We start from the raw sequence: 18,606 nt of genomic DNA, 5'->3' as shown, positions 1-18,606 counted from the left end.
CTGGTCTGGACTCCACTGGAGCAGCAGCCTGCCAGAGTACCACCGACAATTACTAGCGGTTTAGCACTCACTAATCCAGACAAGGGCCAAGGATCTGCAGCATGCCAATTGCCCTCTCGACTCTCGTCCACAGCTTAGCAAAAATATGCTGTAGCAGAGATTATTCCACACAAAAATTAAAAAAAAACTCAAGAGCCGGCCAATGGAGAGGGCTGTTGTGGATGAAGCAGCATTAGGCGTGTAAGCTTTCGGAATGGAAACATTTCCTCTTGGCCGATCCCTCATCCTCCGACCACGGGAAGAGGAGTCGTCAAGGGACGTACGGCGGCAGATCCTTGATTACAAGCCATCGCCACCTCTCAGGCCTCAGCATATGAACATACTCACACAGCTACAAGATTACTAATTGATGATACTTCTTCTACAAGACTACCTAGCTATCAGCTACTACAGCCAATGGCTGACGCGCCACCAGCGCTTGGACGCACGCAAAGCCAGCTCCCGAAGCGGGTGCGTTCCATCCGACGTCGGGGTGGCACTGGCACCTACGACCCTGGCCTCGGCCGCCTCTGATCTACTACTGCGCCTGCCGCGCGGCGGGGGCTGCGAGCACGAAGCGGGAGGCGAAGGAGCAGTGGGCCTCGTTGCCCTCCAGCGCGGTGCCGAAGTCGAAGTTGCGCGCGTAGCTCAGCGGGTCGTACTGGTGGTGGTGGTGGTGGCGGCAGCGCGCGGACGACGACGCGGCGGCGGCGTGGCGCGCCCCGCCCGTGGCCGCGCACAGCAGCCTGCTCTGCCGCCGCAGCTTCCGCACCAGCCGCCCCAGCGCGGGCGCGCACCCCCCGGGCGAGGACGACGATGGGGCCCTCCTCGCGGCGGCACTGCTGCCGGCGTCCGCCATGGTCTTCGGTCGCTCGACGCTTACTGCTGGAGTGCTGGTGTCCCCCTGCCTGCCGAATGTGAATGAATCTTGGCGACTGCGAGCGGTGGTGGAGGCGGAGGGACCGTGTGATTTTATAGCGAGCCGAGCAGTGGAGCGAGTGGAGCGGAGCGGGTGGTGGTTCGCGCTGTTGTGTTGGTGGGCAGCGCGCGGTTTCGCGTTCGTGCCATGTGGTCCGGACGTGGTCGCGCGAATAAAATACGGCGCGGCGAGTCGGGGGGCCAGTGTAGCGTAGTGTAGACAGTAGAGTAGGTGTGGTGTTTTCCGCTTCTTTTTGGGCAGGATAATGGCTCCAACCACTCTTCTTCGTGGCTACTCGACCTAGTACCTTTTGTTGCATCTAAAAGGGGGATGAACTCATGATTAGGAATGGATGGAGCTCGGAGCGGCGGCAAACAAGATGCATGCGCTTAGCTCCAGGAATCAAGGGAGCTGGCAAGTGACAAGACAAGATCACTCTACTCCGGATGCTGTTCCGTTGGGTCACCAGTCTGTCAGCTGGCGAATCGGCCGGCGTGAAGCGGGAGTACGCGCCCCGACGAGCCAGTCGGCAAGGCAACGAGGTTTTGGGCGTTCCGAGGCCGCGCGGAGAGGAGGACGCGGAAGAGGAACATGAACCTCGGCAGCCGTCGGTGGGCGGTGCGGCGCGCGCCGGACTCGCTAGCTGGCCGGCACGCCGTGTTCCGTACTTCGGGCCCTGCGTCCGGAAGAGCGACATCTTTCGCGTCCAGGTCCAACCGTCCAGGCAGCTGGTCCGTCCGTCTGACGACGATACGTGGCGGGCGCAGCACGAACAGCGCACGGCACATTCATGTGCACTTGTCCTCGCAGCGAATGCCGTTCGAGGTGATGCGTACCGAGTCCAGGTCAAGTCAGCAGATTGCTTTCACTGCCTGCCCGTCACAGGCTCACAGCACTGTCAACGCATCATGTGCTGATTGTTTGCCATGTCATGCTCATACGTGTGCTGTCTGGACTCTGGACACCGGACTCTGGGTCCTCGTTTGGAAACCAACACATTTCCAGAATCTAAACTGTGCACATTATTCAAGAAAATTCAACCTAACGTTAAATAATTGAGATTCTTTCTTGCAGCACACTATCCAAGATAGAGAAACCAAGATGTTTGGAACTGTAATAGATAAAGTTTATCTGATTACAAGAATATCTATGTAAACAAGGATGTAACAGTTAGTCAGCTAATAAGTTGTTAGCTGGTTCTAGTTGGGTTAGAGTAGTTACCAACTAATAATACACATTAAAAAGATATATATCTAACAATTAACTGGTCTATTAGCTGATCTGTGCTAAACTTCTCAACTAATCTTAACTGCTAACTAAGAGTTCTATATGTTTGGAAAAGGACCTATGTACTGTATATGTATATATAACGAGGCCTTATTACACTGCTAGTACTCTTAAAAATGTTGTTGTGACCCGTAAAAAATAACGGCATGTTTAATGCAGCTATAAGTATTCTAAATCTAGAAAAAATATCTTTAACTATTGTTTTTAGTTAAATATTTCGACTCGATGAATCGTGGAGCACGCATAAATCTAGATCTAGGGGCTACATTTATGGATTTTCTAAAACAGCTCAAGGCCAAACTGCCAATGCCAAATTGCCACCGAGCGTTTAATTACACGAGTTTAAACAACTTTGCTGTGTTGTCCTGACTGCGGCGTGCAAACACAAGTCACCCACGCAGCGCCTGCCTGCCTGCCTGCCTACTGCAAAACTCTGCTTTAGCATCGAATAGTTTGACCGGTCAGCGCGCAAGCACACGTCACCCACGCACCCCAGATGCTGATTGGCCTCCAGTTGACACAGAATATGCGGCGTTCAACAGTGCGTCTCACGGTGTGTTTGGTTTGGCTTTTGGCTTTGGCTTTTGCCCCCTAAAAGCCAAAAGCCAACCAAAGGGCTGGATCTAGGAAGCAGCTTTTTCTAAAAGCCGACTTTCTCGTAGTGTAAAACTGAAAGCACCCCTAGACCTGCTTTTAGTGGCTTTTGGATGGAACTGTGAAAACATATATCAAAGAACTTTTAACGACTTTTAGTGGTTTCCACCAAACGATTTTTAGCTTTTTAACAGCACACAGCCTACAACAGCTTTTTCCACAGCTCACAGCCCACAGCAACTTTTTCCACAGCCACAGCCCAACCAAACAGACCCTCACATTCTCATGCTCCTTCCTGGCTCGTCACTCGTCAGTCAGCACAGCAGAGGCTTTTCAACTTGGGTGCTTTGTGGGTACTGGGATGCGCACATGGGTGTTGGAGATTCCAAAAGCTCCCGTCACATGCTTCCACAGATGAAGGCTGGTCACCCTGCTCAACATTCTCATCCGCTTTCTGTTCACCCGTTGGTTGTTTACCCCATCCATATTGATTTTCCGCGCATATCATATATATATCTTTAATTTTGTTTTGCACGAGGATTCCTCGTTTGGTTTTGGGTGTGATATTGCACGGCGCAGTCTGAAATGATATGTGCCGTAACTAGCTTTTATTTTTATTCCATAATATCAATCGCTCTCTACAGTAGTACTAGTGTAATAGAGAGAATTAAATATATGTTTTGATATTTGAATCAGAGTGGGTTACCTCTCATATCCTAGATGGAGGGAGGATCTAGGCTCTCATGGTAGGATGGCATTTTATAGGTTCGATTGGTAGCTATTGCGGTAGGATAGCCGTAATGTGCTAAGAGCATCTTCGCTAGTTCCATGGTCCCTAAAATTGACTTAGGGTGTTATTAACCAAAAAAACATTCTCCAACAATTTCTTAAATGAGGTCCTTAAATACACCAGCTTAATAAATATCCCTATTTAGTCCTCGTAAGCTATTTGGTACTTCCAATAGCCTATTTCGTGCGTCAATCGCGCCATAAAATTACTTGTCTACCATCATGTTCGCGCTTATGTTCAAGTAATGCACTTTAAATAATTTAAGTTGTGGAAAGAATGAATTCATCATCCCCATTTTGATAAGTTTGTAGATGACCCATCCAAAAAATTAGAGAAAATAATGATTATTGAACTTTATCATAAAATGAAACCAAATTTAAAGCTATAATGAGTAACTAGAAAAGCTAAGTTACCTTAATTTTAAGGAACTAACACTGTGTTGTCCAAAGGGTGGGGATTAGCCAGCAGTGGACAAGAGTCTAAAATCGAGGCAAACACTTGTATCTATTTAAGATATTTGTTATTCTCATTTTATGTTTACTTAATTTTGAAATAAGTATTTCAAATTCTAAACAAGTTGTTATCTACATAAGTTTATAACTTTTTAAGATCTATAACAATATTTTTAGTCATTTGTTTATTCAAGGAAGTTTAAAAATGTTAAATTTTAAATATAAAGAAATTTAAGTGTATTTTTCTTGGATAGATAATTTTAAATGAAAAATATTAACTATAAAGTTATATAACTTTTTTAAGTAATTACAATTTTTTTCATCCTCACTTGGGATGTAAACGGCTGGGAAAATCCTATTTCGTTCCGCACCGATTTCTATATTTGTCTCGCTCAAATTCATATTTTTGGATAAATGTGAAAACAGTGTGAAAATCGAGATGAGAAAAACGAAATGAAAAATGTTTAGACCATATCCGTTCGTTTTCGTATATCCCATATTAATACGGGATTATACCATATTGAAATATGATATATCTCATTTTTACTTTGTTACTGGTTCACTGTTCTGCCCACACAGTGTATCCCCTATTTCCATATACAAAATTATATCTTGTATTTCTATATGCAAAATTTTAAGATGACAAGAACATAGAGGAGAAGGACTAGGATCAGGATGATAAAGAAAACAAATATATTGATAGTGGTACTAATTTTATGGGTGACCATACTGAGCTTTGAGCTATAGTTGTATGCTATTATTTTCAACTTGAGTTATTGTGTTATGTGTGGTAGACTTTTGTGAACTAAAATTATGTTTGTGCAACTGTGTGTCTATACTTAATTAATTATATATTGATATTGACTTACATGCTTTTATAGACCTATTAGTATGTCCTTATGTAATTATGTTAATAACATTAATATATTATTATCATATAGGTATTTATTGATGAGATTATGTTTGATTGGACTGTGTTTCGTTTTATCTTTCCTATTTTCGACTGCTACCAATGCGTTTTCGTTAAAATGAAAACGAGAAAGAGTTTATTCCGACCAATTCCAACCATTTACATCCTGAATCCTCATGGCTGCTGCTAATCCATTTACCAACCTTAGTTTAGCACCTACCGACCGATTTCGATTGTTTACATCTTGAATCCTAATGACTACCACTAGTCCATTTACCAACCTTAGTTTAGCACCTACAAATTTTGTCATATAAATAATAAAACATGTTTTCTTTTTGCTATTTTTAATGACGTGCTACATTAGCTCAAGCTATCTCTAACCATATCTTTTTATATCTCTTTACATATTTCTCTAAAATAGTATCTCCTTTATATCTTATTTATCTCTAGCAATATCATCTATATCTCATCTATACGTAAATACCCATATTAGAGACATATTTTGCTCTAAATTTTTTATGTGTACGTTTCTGTCATACTCTTAAATGTCTTATACATATTTTACTTTGCTTAATTTATTGTTTTAAGTATACAAATAGATAGAGAAGAGAATATAGTCTCTATACATAGAGAATGAAAGAGTGTCCTCTATATTTAGAGGATGCTTTAGATGATTGAAAGCGCCTAGAGGGGGGTGAATAGGCAAATCTGAAATTTATAACTTAAGCACAACTACAAGCTGGGTTAGCGTTAGAAATAAAACCGAGTCCGTTAGAGAGGGCGAAAACAAATCACAAGCAAATGAAAGCGGATGACACGGTGATTTGTTTTACCGAGGTTCGGTTCTTGCAAACCTACTCCCCGTTGAGGTGGTAACAAAGACTGAGTCTCTTTCAACCCTTTCCCTCTCTCAAACGGTCACCTAGACCGAGTGAGCTTTTCTCCTCAATCAAATGGGTCACTTAGACCCCACAAGGATCACCACAACTTGGTGTCTCTTGCTTTGATTACAAAGGTGTTGAGAACAAGAATTGGGAAGAAGAAAAGCGATCCAAGCGACAAGAAATCAAATGAACATGAAAATCTCTCTCTCACAAGTCACTAAGTGTATGGAGTGGTTTTGGACTTTGGAGAGGATTTGATCTCTTGTTTGTGTCTTGGAGTGAAGTCTAGAGCTCTTGTACTGAATGCAAATTGCTGGAAACTTGGATACCTTGAATGGTGGTGGTTGGGGGTATTTATAGCCCCAACCACCAAACCAACCGTTGGGGTTGGGCTGCTGTCGATGGGCTCACCGGACAGTCCAGTGCGCCACCGGACACTGTCTGGTGCCCCAGCCACGTCACCCAACCGTTAGGGTTCTGACGGTTTCGACCGTTGGAGCTCTGACATCTTGGTGCACCGGACAGACACTGTTCACTGTCCGGTGCGCCTCTGGCGCCTGCTCTGACTTCTGCCGTGAACTGTAGCTCTGTCAGGGCACTGTGCAGTCGACCGTTGCGCTGATAGCCGTTGCTCCGCTTGGTGCACCGGACAGTCTAGTGAATTATAGCGGAGTGCGCCTGGAGAAACCCGAAGGTGAAGACTTTGAGGTTGATCCTTCCTGGTGCACTGGACACTGTCCGGTACGCCAGACCAGGGTTCTCTTCGGTTTCTTTTGCTCCTTTCTTTTGAACCCTAACTCGGATCTTTTTATTGGTTTGTGTTGAACCTTTGGCACCTGTAGAACTTATCTTCTAGAGCAAACTAGTTAGTCCGAATATTTGTGTTGGGCAATTCAACCACCAAAATCATTTAGGAAAAGGTTTGACCCTATTTCCCTTTCAATCTCCCCCTTTTTGGTGATTGATGCTAACACAAACCAAACCAAATATATGAGTGCATAATTGAACTAGTTTGCATAAGGTAAGTGCAGAGTTTGCTTGGAATTTAAACCAATTTATACTTTCATAAGATATGCATGGATTGCTTTCTTTCTTTTAATATTTTGGACCACATTTGCACCACTTGTTTTGTTTTTGCAAATTTGTGGAAATTATTTTCAAAGTCTTTTTGCAAATAGTCAAAGGTATATGAATAACATTTCGAGAAGCATTTTCAAGATTTGAATTTTTCTCCCCCTGTTTCAAATGCTTTTCCTTTGACTAAACAAAACTCCCCCATTTTGAAATTCTCCCGTTCAAGAGGGTTTTACTAATTGAAGGAAGATCAAAATATTTTAGATACCAACTTTTGAAAAACTCCTCCTTAAAATATAGATACCAATTGAGATAGAATTTCTTAGAGGAATACTAATTTGGAAAGATACCAATTGAAAACATTAAACTTTATCTCGAAATTTTTTGAAATTGGTTGGCGCGGTGGTGAGGTCCTTTTGCTTTGGGCTAATACTCTCTCCCCCTTTGGCATTAATCGCCAAAAACGGAGTCTTTAGAGCCCTTTTTACTTTCTCCCCAAAGGTACAAATGAATATGCGTGAAGATTATACCAAAGTGGAGAGCGGTGACGGCGAAGGGTAAATAATACCGATAGAGTGGAGTGGAAGCCTTGTCTTCGCCGAAAACTCCATTTCCCTTTCAATCTATGACTTAGCATAAGAATTTACTTGAAAACACATTAGTCATAGCACATGAAAGAGATATGATCAAAAGTATATAAATGAGCTATGTGTGCAAACTATCAATCAAAATTCCGAGAATCAAGAATGTTTAGCTCATTCCTAAGTTTGGTAAAAGTTTTCTCTTCTAATGGCTTGGTAAAGATATCGGCTAATTATTCTTTGGTGCTAACATAAGTAATCTCGATATCCCCCCTTTGTTGGTGATCCCTCAAAAAGTGATACCGAATGGCTATGTGCTTAGTGCGGCTGTGTTTAACGGGATTATCCGCTATGCGGATTGCACTCTCATTATCACATAGGAGAGGGACTTTGGTTAATTTGTAGCCATAGTCCCTAAGGGTTTGCCTCATCCAAAGCAATTGCGCGCAACAATGGCCTGCGGCAATATACTCGGCTTCGGCGGTAGAAAGAGCTACTGAATTTTGTTTCTTTGAAGCCCAAGACACCAGAGATCTTCCCAAGAACTGACAAGTGCCTGATGTGCTCTTTCTATCAATTTTACACCCTGCCCAATCAGCATCTGAATAACCTATTAAATCAAAGGTGGATCCCTTGGGGTACCAAAGACCAAACTTAGGTGTATGAACTAAATATCTCAATATTCTCTTCACGACCCTAAGGTGGATTTCCTTAGGATCGGCTTGGAATCTTGCACACATGCATACAGAAAGCATAATATCCGGTCGAGATGCACATAAATAGAGTAAAGATCCTATCATCGACCGGTATACCTTTTGATCTACGGATTTACCTCCCGTGTCGAGGTCGAGATGCCCATTGGTTCCCATGGGTGTCTTGATGGGCTTGGCATCCTTCATTCCAAACTTGGTGAGTATGTCTTGAATATACTTGGTTTGGCTGATGAAGGTGCCCTCTTGGAGTTGCTTTACTTGAAATCATAAGAAATACTTCAACTCCCCCATCATAGACATCTCGAATTTTTTGAATCATTATCCTACTAAACTCTTCACAAGTAGATTTGTTAGTAGACCCAAATATGATATCATCAACATAAATTTGGCATACAAACAAATCATTTGCAATTGTTTTAGTAAAGAGTGTAGGATCGGCTTTACCGACTTTGAAGCCATTAGTGATAAGGAAATCTCTTAGGCATTCATACCATGCTCTTGGGGCTTGCTTGAGCCCATAAAGCGCCTTATAGAGTTTGTAAACATGATTAGGGTACTCACTATCTTCAAAGTCGGGAGGTTGCTCAACATAGACCTCTTCCTTGATTGGTCCATTGAGGAAGGCACTGTTCACGTCCATTTGATAAAGCTTAAAGCCATGGTAGGTAGCATAAGCAAGTAATATGCGAATTGACTCAAGCCTAGCTACGGGTGCATAGGTTTCACTGAAATCCAAACCTTTGACTTGTGAATATCCTTTGGCTACAAGTCGGGCTTTGTTCCTTGTCACCACACCATGCTCATCTTGCTTGTTACGGAATACCCACTTGGTTCCTACAACATTTTGGTTAGGACGTGGAACTGAAAGGGAAATGTGCCTTTGGGCCATTTCTAAGTATTTTGGTGATTGAGTGCTAACACAAGTGCTTTTGTGTTGATCTATGCAATATGGTGGACAAAGTGCAAATCATGTCAAAAGGTATGTTTCTAAACTTAGTACATTGTTTTATGGACTAATGTATTGTGTCTAAGTGCTGGAAACAGGAAAGATTGAATTGGAAATGAGATGGCTCTGTTCAGCCAAAGTCAGCTCGGTCTGGGTGCACCGGACTGTCCGATGATGCACCGGACAGTGTCCGGTGTGCCAGGCTGGCTTAGGCAAACTTGCTGCTCTCGGGAATAAATAAATGGCGTATGGCTATAATTCACCGGACTGTCCGGTGTGCACCGGACAGTGTCCGGTGAGCCAACGGTCGCCGGGCCAACGGTCGGCCGCTTAATCCGGGCGCGACGCGTGGCCGAGCCAACGGCTAGAAGGAGGCACCGGACTGTCCGGTGTGCACCGGACAGTGTCCGGTGTGCCAACGGCTCCAAGGCTGCCAACGGTCGGCTTCGCCAAATAAGGAAGGAAATCCGCACCGGACAGTGTCCGGTGGTGCACCGGACTGTCCGGTGCGCTAGGCGACAGAAGGCAAGAATTGCCTTCCCTGATTGCTCTCAACGTCTCCTAGCTGCCTTGGGGCTATAAAAAGGACCCCTAGGCGCATGGAGGAGAAGACCAAGCATTCCTTGAGCACTCTTGATCACTCACACTCCATTCTTGCGCACTTGTTCGACATTCTAGTGATTTGAGCTCCGTTCTAGTGTGCTAGTCTTTTGAGCTTTAGTCTGGGTCTTGTGTGTGTGTATTTGCTGTGATCTTTGTGTCTTGTGTGAGTTGCTAATCCCTCCCTTACTCCGTGCTTCCTTGTGAACATCTTTGTAAGGGCGAGAGACTCCAAGTTGTGGAGATTCCTCGCGAACGGGATATAGAAGAGAAAAGCAAACACCGTGGTATTCAAGTAGGTCTTTGGACCGCTTGAGAGGGGTTGATTGCAACCCTCGTCCGTTGGGACGCCACAACGTGGAAGTAGGCAAGTGTTGTACTTGGCCAAACCACGGGATAAACCACTGTGTCTACCTGTGTTGATTCTCTTGTGGTTATTGTGTTTTCGCTAAGACTCTTCTCTAGCCACTTGGCAATACTGTGCTAACGCTTAACCAAGTTTTTGTGGCATTAAGTTAAAGTTTTACAGGATCACCTATTCACCCCCCTCTAGGTGCTCTCAATTGGTATCAGAGCCGTTCTCTTCAAGAAAGGGATTAACCGCCCGAAGAGATGGATCCTAAGGGCAAGGGGATTGTGATCAATGACAAGGAGAAGGAGTCATTCGTCAACGAGCCCAAGGATGACAAGCCTACCGACTCGGGCTCAGGCCACAAACGCAAAGATGGGAAGAAGAAGAAGACAAGACGCATCAAGGAGATCGTCTACTACGACGACAACGATGAGTCCACTTCCTCCCAAAAGGACAATGACGACAACGACTACGAGAGAAGGAAACCGGTTAATTCGAACTTTTCTTTTGACTACTCTCGTATTCCGCAAAGTACAAATGCTCATTTGCTCTCCATTCCACTTGGCAAACCTCCTCACTTTGATGGAGAGGACTACGGATTTTGGAGTCACAAAATGCGTAGTCACCTGTTCTCTCTCCATCCGAGCATATGGGAGATTGTGGAAAGTGAAATGAAATTTGATAGCTCGGATAGTCCTATGTTTATCAATGAACAGATTCATAGAAATGCACAAGCTACTACTGTGTTGTTAGCCTCTTTGTGCAGGGACGAGTATCATAAGGTGAGCGGCTTGGACAATGCCAAGCAGATCTGGGACACCCTCAGGATCTCACATGAGGGGAACGACGTCACCTTACTCACCAAAATGGAGTTGGTGGAGGGCGAGCTTGGAAGATTCACAATGATCAGGGGAGAGGAGCCAACCCAAACATACAACCGGCTCAAGACCCTCATCAACAAGATAAGGAGCTACGGAAGCACACGATGGACGGACCACGACGTCGTTCGTCTAATGCTAAGGTCCTTTACTGTACTTGATCCACATTTGGTGAACAATATCCGTGAAAATCCTAGGTACACCAAGATGTCGCCCGAAGAAGTTCTTGGGAAATTTGTAAGCGGGCAAATGATGATCAAGGAGGCGAGATATGTCGACGACGCGTTGAACGGTCCAATCCATGAGCCTCAACCCATTGCTCTCAAGGCAACGAGGAGCAAGGAGACGCTACCTAGCAAGGTGGCACAAGTTGAGGCGGCCGGGCTCAATGATGAAGAGATGGCCCTCATCATCAAGCGCTTCAAGACAGCGCTAAAGGGTCGCAAGGGGCAGCCAAGCAAGACCAAGACAAAGGGGAAGCATTCATGCTTCAAATGTGGTAAGGTTGGTCATTTTATTGCTAACTGTCCCGACAATGATAGTGACCAGGAACAAGGGAACAAGAAGGAGAAGAAGAAGAACTATAAGAAGGCAAAAGGCGAGGCACATCTTGGCAAGGAGTGGGACTCGGACTGTTCATCGTCCGACTCCGACAACGAAGGACTCGCCGCCACTGCCTTCAACAAGTCATCCCTCTTCCCCAACGAGCATCACACTTGCCTCATGGCAAGGGAAAAGAAGGTAAGCACTCGTAACACTAGTACTTATGCTTCTTCAAGTGAGGATGAGTCTAGTGATGATGATGAAATAGATTATTCATGTTTATTCAAGGGTCTAGATAGAACCAAGGTGGATAAAATAAATGAATTGATTGATGCTTTGAATGATAAGAATAAATTGCTAGAAAAGCAAGAGGATCTCTTATATGATGAACATGATAAGTTTGTAGAAGCTCAAAAATCCCTTGCTTTAGAAATAAAGAGGAATGAAATGCTTTCTGGTGAATTGTCTACATGCCATGACTCTATTTCTAGTTTAAAAAGCATAAACGATGACTTGAATGCTAAGTTAGAAATAGCTAATAAATCAACATCTTGTGTAGAACATGTTGTGGTTTGCACTAGGTGTAAAGATTTTAATGTTGATGCTTGTAGTGAACACCTAGTTTCAATTTCTAAATTGAATGATGAAGTGGCTAATCTTAATGCCCAACTTAAGACTAGCAAACGCGAATTTGATAAGTTAAAATTTGCAAGGGATGCCTACACAATTGGTAGACACCCCTCAATTAAGGATGGACTTGGTTTCAAGAGAGAAGCCAAGAACTTAACAAGCCATAAGGCTCCTATCCCCGCCAAGGAGAAAGGGAAGGCCCCTATGGCTAGTAGTGCTAAAAAGAACCATGCTTTTATGTATCATGATAGGAGACATGCTAGAAATGCAAATAGAAGTTATGATGCTTTTAATTCACATGTTTATGATTCATATGCTATGTTTGCTTCTAGCTCTTCCTATATGCATGGTAGAAATGTAGCTAGGAGAAATGCTAGTAATCACATGCCTAGGAGAAATGGTGTTAATGTTCCTAGGAAAATTAATGAACCTTCTACAATATATCATGCTTGCAATGCTTCATTTGCCATTTGTAGAAAGGATAGGAAGGTAATTGCTAGGAAATTAGGGGCGAGATGCAAGGGAGATAAAAACTTGCATTTGGGTCCCTAAAACCATTGTGACTAACCTTGTAGGACCCAACAAGAGTTGGGTACCTAAAACCCAAGCCTAAATTTGCCTTGCAGGTTTATGCATCCGGAGGTTCAAGCTGGATTATCGACAGCGGATGCACAAACCATATGACGGGGGAGAAGAAGATGTTCACCTCCTACGTCAAAAACAAGGATTCCCAAGATTCAATAATATTTGGTGATGGGAATCAAGGCAAGGTAAAAGGGTTAGGTAAAATTGCTATTTCATCCGAGCACTCTATATCTAATGTGTTTTTAGTTGAGTCTCTTGGATATAACTTGTTATCTGTTAGTCAATTATGCAATATGGGATATAATTGTCTATTCACAAATGTAGATGTGTCTGTCTTTAGAAGAAGTGATGGTTCATTAGCTTTTAAGGGTGTATTAGACGGCAAACTTTACTTAGTTGATTTTGCAAAAGAGGAGGCCGGTCTAGATGCATGCTTAATTGCTAAGACTAGCATGGGCTGGCTGTGGCATCGCCGCTTAGCACATGTGGGGATGAAGAACTTTCACAAGCTTCTAAAGGGAGAACACGTGATAGGTTTAACTAATGTGCAATTCGAAAAAGATAGACCTTGTGCAGCTTGTCAAGTAGGGAAACAGGTGGGAGGCTCTCATAACACCAAAAATGTGATGACTACATCAAGACCCTTGGAGATGCTTCATATGGACCTCTTCGGACCCGTCGCCTATCTAAGTATAGGAGGAAGTAAGTATGGTCTTGTTATAGTTGATGATTTTTCCCGCTTCACTTGGGTATTCTTTTTGCAGGATAAATCTGAAACCCAAGGGACCCTCAAGCGCTTCCTCAGGAGAGCTCAAAATGAGTTTGAGCTCAAGGTGAAGAAGATAAGGAGTGACAACGGGTTCGAGTTCAAGAACCTTCAAGTGGAGGAGTTCCTTGAGGAGGAAGGGATAAAGCACGAGTTTTCCGCTCCCTACACACCACAGCAAAATGGTGTGGTAGAGAGGAAGAACAGGACGCTCATCGACATGGCGAGGACGATGCTTGGAGAGTTCAAGACCCCCGAGCGGTTTTGGTCGGAAGCCATGAACACGGCTTGCCACGCCATCAACCGGGTCTACCTTCACCGCCTCCTCAAGAAGACTGCGTATGAGCTGCTAACTGGTAACAAACCCAATGTGTCTTATTTTCGAGTTTTTGGAAGTAAATGCTACATTCTAGTGAAGAAGGGTAGGAATTCCAAATTTGCTCCCAAAGCCGTAGAAGGGTTTTTATTAGGTTATGACTCAAATACAAAGGCGTATAGAGTTTTCAACAAATCATCGGGTTTGGTTGAAGTCTCTAGTGACGTTGTATTTGATGAGACTAATGGCTCTCCAAGAGAGCAAGTTGTTGATTTTGATGATGTAGATGAAGAAGAAGTTCCAACGGGCGCAATACGCACCATGGAGATTGGAGATGTGCGGCCACAGGAACAAGATGAACGAGATCAACCTTCTTCCTCAACAATGGTGCACCCCCCAACTCAAGATGATGAACAGGAGGCGTGTGATCAAGGGGGAGCACAAGATGATCATGTAATGGAGGAAGAAGCGCAACCGGCACCTCCAACCCAAGTTCGAGCGATGATTCAAAGGGATCATCCCGTTGACCAAATTTTGGGTGATATTAGCAAGGGAGTAACTACTCGATCTCGATTAGTTAATTTCTGTGAACATTACTCTTTTGTCTCCTCTATTGAGCCTTTCAGGGTAGAGGAGGCCTTGCTAGATCTGAACTGGGTGTTGGCCATGCAAGAGGAGCTCAATAACTTCAAGAGGAATGAAGTTTGGACACTGGTGCCTCGTCCCAAGCAAAATGTTGTGGTAACCAAGTGGGTGTTCCGCAACAAACAAGACGAGCACGGGGTGGTGACGAGGAACAAGGCTCGACTTGTGGCAAAAGGTTATGCCCAAGTCGCAGGTTTGGACTTTGAGGAGACTTTTGCTCCTGTGGCTAGGCTAGAGTCTATTCGTATATTGCTAGCATATGCCGCTCACCATTCTTTCAGGTTGTTCCAAATGGATGTGAAGAGCGCTTTCCTCAACGGGCCAATCAAGGAGGAGGTGTACGTGGAGCAACCTCCTAGCTTCGAGGATGAACGGTACCCCGACCACGTGTGTAAGCTCTCTAAGGCGCTCTATGGACTTAAGCAAGCCCCAAGAGCATGGTATGAATGCCTTAGAGACTTTTTAATTGCTAATGCTTTCAAGGTTGGGAAAGCCGATCCGACTCTTTTTACTAAGACTTGTGATGGTGATCTTTTTGTGTGCCAAATTTATGTCGATGACATAATCTTTGGTTCTACTAACCAAAAGTCTTGTGAAGAGTTTAGCAGGGTGATGACTCAGAAATTCGAGATGTCGATGATGGGCGAGTTAAGCTACTTTCTTGGGTTCCAAGTGAGGCAACTCAAGGATGGAACCTTCATCTCCCAAACGAAGTACACACAAGATTTGATCAAGAGGTTTGGGATGAAGGACGCCAAGCCCGCAAAGACTCCGATGGGAACCGACGGACACACCGACCTCAACAAAGGAGGTAAGTCCGTTGATCAAAAAGCATACCGGTCTATGATAGGGTCTTTACTTTATTTATGTGCTAGTAGACCGGATATTATGCTTAGCGTATGCATGTGTGCTAGATTTCAATCCGATCCTAAGGAGTGTCACTTAGTGGCTGTGAAGCGAATTCTTAGATATTTAGTCGCTACGCCTTGTTTCGGGATCTGGTATCCAAAGGGGTCTACCTTTGACTTGATTGGATATTCAGACTCCGACTATGCTGGATGTAAGGTCGATAGGAAGAGTACATCGGGGACGTGCCAATTCTTAGGAAGGTCCCTGGTGTCATGGAGTTCTAAGAAACACACCTCCGTTGCCCTATCCACCGCTGAGGCCGAGTATGTTGCCGCAGGACAGTGTTGCACGCAACTACTTTGGATGATGCAAACCCTTAGGGACTTTGGCTACAATCTGAGCAAAGTCCCACTCCTATGTGATAATGAGAGTGCTATCCGCATGACGGATAATCCTGTTGAACACAGCCGCACAAAGCACATTGACATCCAGCATCACTTTTTGAGAGACCACCAGCAAAAGGGAGATATCGAAGTGTTTCATGTTAGCTCCGAGAACCAGCTAGCTGATATCTTTACCAAGCCTTTAGACGAGCAGACCTTTTGCAAGTTGCGTAGCGAGCTTAATGTCTTAGATTCGCGGAACTTGGATTGATTTATAGCATACATGTGTTTATGCCTTTGATCATGTTCCTTATGCATTTTGTTGCTTACTTGTGGTGCTCAAGTTGTACAAACACTCCCCGGACCTCACAAGTCCTTTGCAAGTGATGCACAAATTTAGGGGGAGATGTGTTACAACTTGACCCTTTGAGACTAACCATATGCTTGAGTTTGCTTGTTTTAGTCTCAAAGGAGGTTTGAATGGGAAAAGGTGGACTTGGACCATGAAAGACTTCCACTGCACTCCGATGAGAGGGTAACTTATTCCAAGTTCATCTCACATACTCTTATTGCCTTTGTATTCTTATTGAAGATTTTGGTGAGGCAATGGGGTTCAAGGGCCACAATTGATCCCGTTTTGGTGCTTGATGCCGAAGGGGGAGAAAATAAAGGCCAAAGCAATAAATGGATCAGCTACCACTTGAGAATTTTGAAAATAATAGAATAGAGCTTTTGTTTTGTCAAAATACTCTTATTGGCTCTTGTTGTCAAAAGGTGGCTTCTTGTGGGGAGAAGTGTTGATTATGGGAAAAAGGGGAGTTTTTGAAATCTTGAATCAATTTCTCTTGAAATGACTCTCTTTATGTCTTAACAAGTGTGTTTGACTTAGAGATAGAAATTTGAGTTTGATTTGCAAAAAAAAACAAACCAAGTGGTGGCAAGGAATGATCCATATATGCCAAATTTGATTCAAAACAACTTTTGGTTTTCATTTGCACTGATATTGGACTTGTTCTAGTCACTTTATGTTGTGTTGGCATAAATCACCAAAAAGGGGGAGATTGAAAGGGAAATGTGCCTTTGGGCCATTTCTAAGTATTTTGGTGATTGAGTGCCAACACAAGTGCTTTTGTGTTGATCTATGCAATATGGTGGACAAAGTGCAAATCATGTCAAAAGGTATGTTTCTAAACTTAGTACATTGTTTTATGGACTAATGTATTGTGTCTAAGTGCTGGAAACAGGAAAGATTGAATTGGAAATGAGATGGCTCTGTTCAGCCAAAGTCAGCTCGGCTGGGTGCACCGGACTGTCCGGTGGTGCACCGGACAGTGTCCGGTGATGCACCGGACAGTGTCCGGTGTGCCAGGCTGGCTCAGGCGAACTTGCTGCTCTCGGGAAGAAATAAATGGCGTACGACTATAATTCACCGGACTGTCCGGTGTGCACCGGACAGTGTTCGGTGAGCCAACGGTCGCCGGGCCAACGGTCGACCGCTTAATCTGGGCGCGACGCGTGGCCGAGCCAACGGCTAGAAGGAGGCACCGGACTGTCCGGTGTGCACCGGACAGTGTCCGGTGTGCCAACGGCTCCAAGGCTGCCAACGGTCGGCTTCGCCAAACAAGGAAGGAAATCCGCACCGGACAGTGTCCGGTGGTGCACCGGACTGTCCGGTGCGCCAGGCGACAGAAGGCAAGAATTGCCTTCCCTGATTGCTCTCAATGGCTCCTAGCTGCCTTGGGGCTATAAAAGGGACCCATAGGCGCATGGAGGAGAAGACCAAGCATTCCTTGAGCACTCTTGATCACTCACACTCCATTCTTGCGCACTTGTTCGACATTCTAGTGATTTGAGCTTCGTTCTAGTGTGCTAGTCTTTTGAGCTTTAGTCTGGGTCTTGTGTGTGTGTATTTGCTGTGATCTTTGTGTCTTGTGTGAGTTGCTAATCCCTCCCTTACTCCGTGCTTCCTTGTGAACATCTTTGTAAGGGCGAGAGACTCCAAGTTGTGGAGATTCCTCGCGAACGGGATATAGAAGAGAAAAGCAAACACCGTGGTATTCAAGTAGGTCTTTGGACCGCTTGAGAGGGGTTGATTGCAACCCTCGTCTGTTGGGACGCCACAACGTGGAAGTAGGCAAGTGTTGTACTTGGCCGAACCACGGGATAAACCACTGTGTCTACCTGTGTTGATTCTCTTGTGGTTATTGTGTTTTCGCTAAGACTCTTCTCTAGCCACTTGGCAATACTATGCTAACGCTTAACCAAGTTTTTGTGGCATTAAGTTAAAGTTTTACAGGATCACCTATTCACCCCCCTCTAGGTGCTCTCAGGAACTAAATGCCATACCTCATTCCTCGTGAAGTTGTTGAGTTCCTCTTGCATTGCCAACACCCAGTCCGAATCTCTTAATGTATCTTCCACCCTGTATGGCTCAATAGAAGACACAAAAGAGTAATATTCACAAAAATGAGCGACACGAGATCGAGTGGTTACCCCCTTATGAATATCGCGGAGGATGGAGTTCACGGGGTGATCTCTTTGTATCGCTTGGTGGACTCTTGGGTGTGACGGTCTTTGACCCTGATCATCTTCCTTGTCTTGATCAACTTCATCTCCCCCTTGATCGTTGTCCTCCTCTTGAGGTGGCTCATCCTCTTGATCTTCATTTTCATCATCTTGAGCTTGATCCTCATCTTGGGTTGGTGGAGATGCTTACATGGAAGATGATGGTTGATCTTGTGCTTGTGTAGACTCTTCGGATTCCTTAGGACACACATCCCCAATGGACATGTTCCTTAGCATGACGCACGGAGCCTCTTCATCATCTAGCTCATCAAGATCAACTTGCTCCACTTGGGAGCCATTAGTCT

At 44.4% G+C, this 18,606-nt stretch overlaps 1 protein-coding gene across 1 annotated transcript; it reads right to left on the bottom strand.

The window, feature by feature from the left end:
- Nucleotides 1-232: 232 nt before the first annotated feature.
- On the bottom strand, nt 233-973 carry LOC100277599 (uncharacterized). Its single transcript, NM_001151114.3, has one exon. The coding sequence runs from the start codon at nt 896-898 to the stop codon at nt 578-580; it is 321 nt and encodes a 106-aa protein (NP_001144586.1). The 5' UTR covers nt 899-973; the 3' UTR covers nt 233-577.
- Nucleotides 974-18,606: the final 17,633 nt, after the last annotated feature.

The sequence above is a fragment of the Zea mays genome, chromosome 9 (assembly GCF_902167145.1).
Source record: "Zea mays cultivar B73 chromosome 9, Zm-B73-REFERENCE-NAM-5.0, whole genome shotgun sequence".
Classification (NCBI taxonomy): domain Eukaryota; kingdom Viridiplantae; phylum Streptophyta; class Magnoliopsida; order Poales; family Poaceae; genus Zea; species Zea mays.
This window is presented reverse-complemented; position numbering and strand designations above follow the sequence as displayed.

Excerpts from the sequence above, each read along its gene's own strand:
- LOC100277599 (NM_001151114.3), bottom strand. The coding sequence starts at position 898 with ATGGCGGACGCCGGCAGCAGTGCCGCCGCGAGGAGGGCCCCATCGTCG.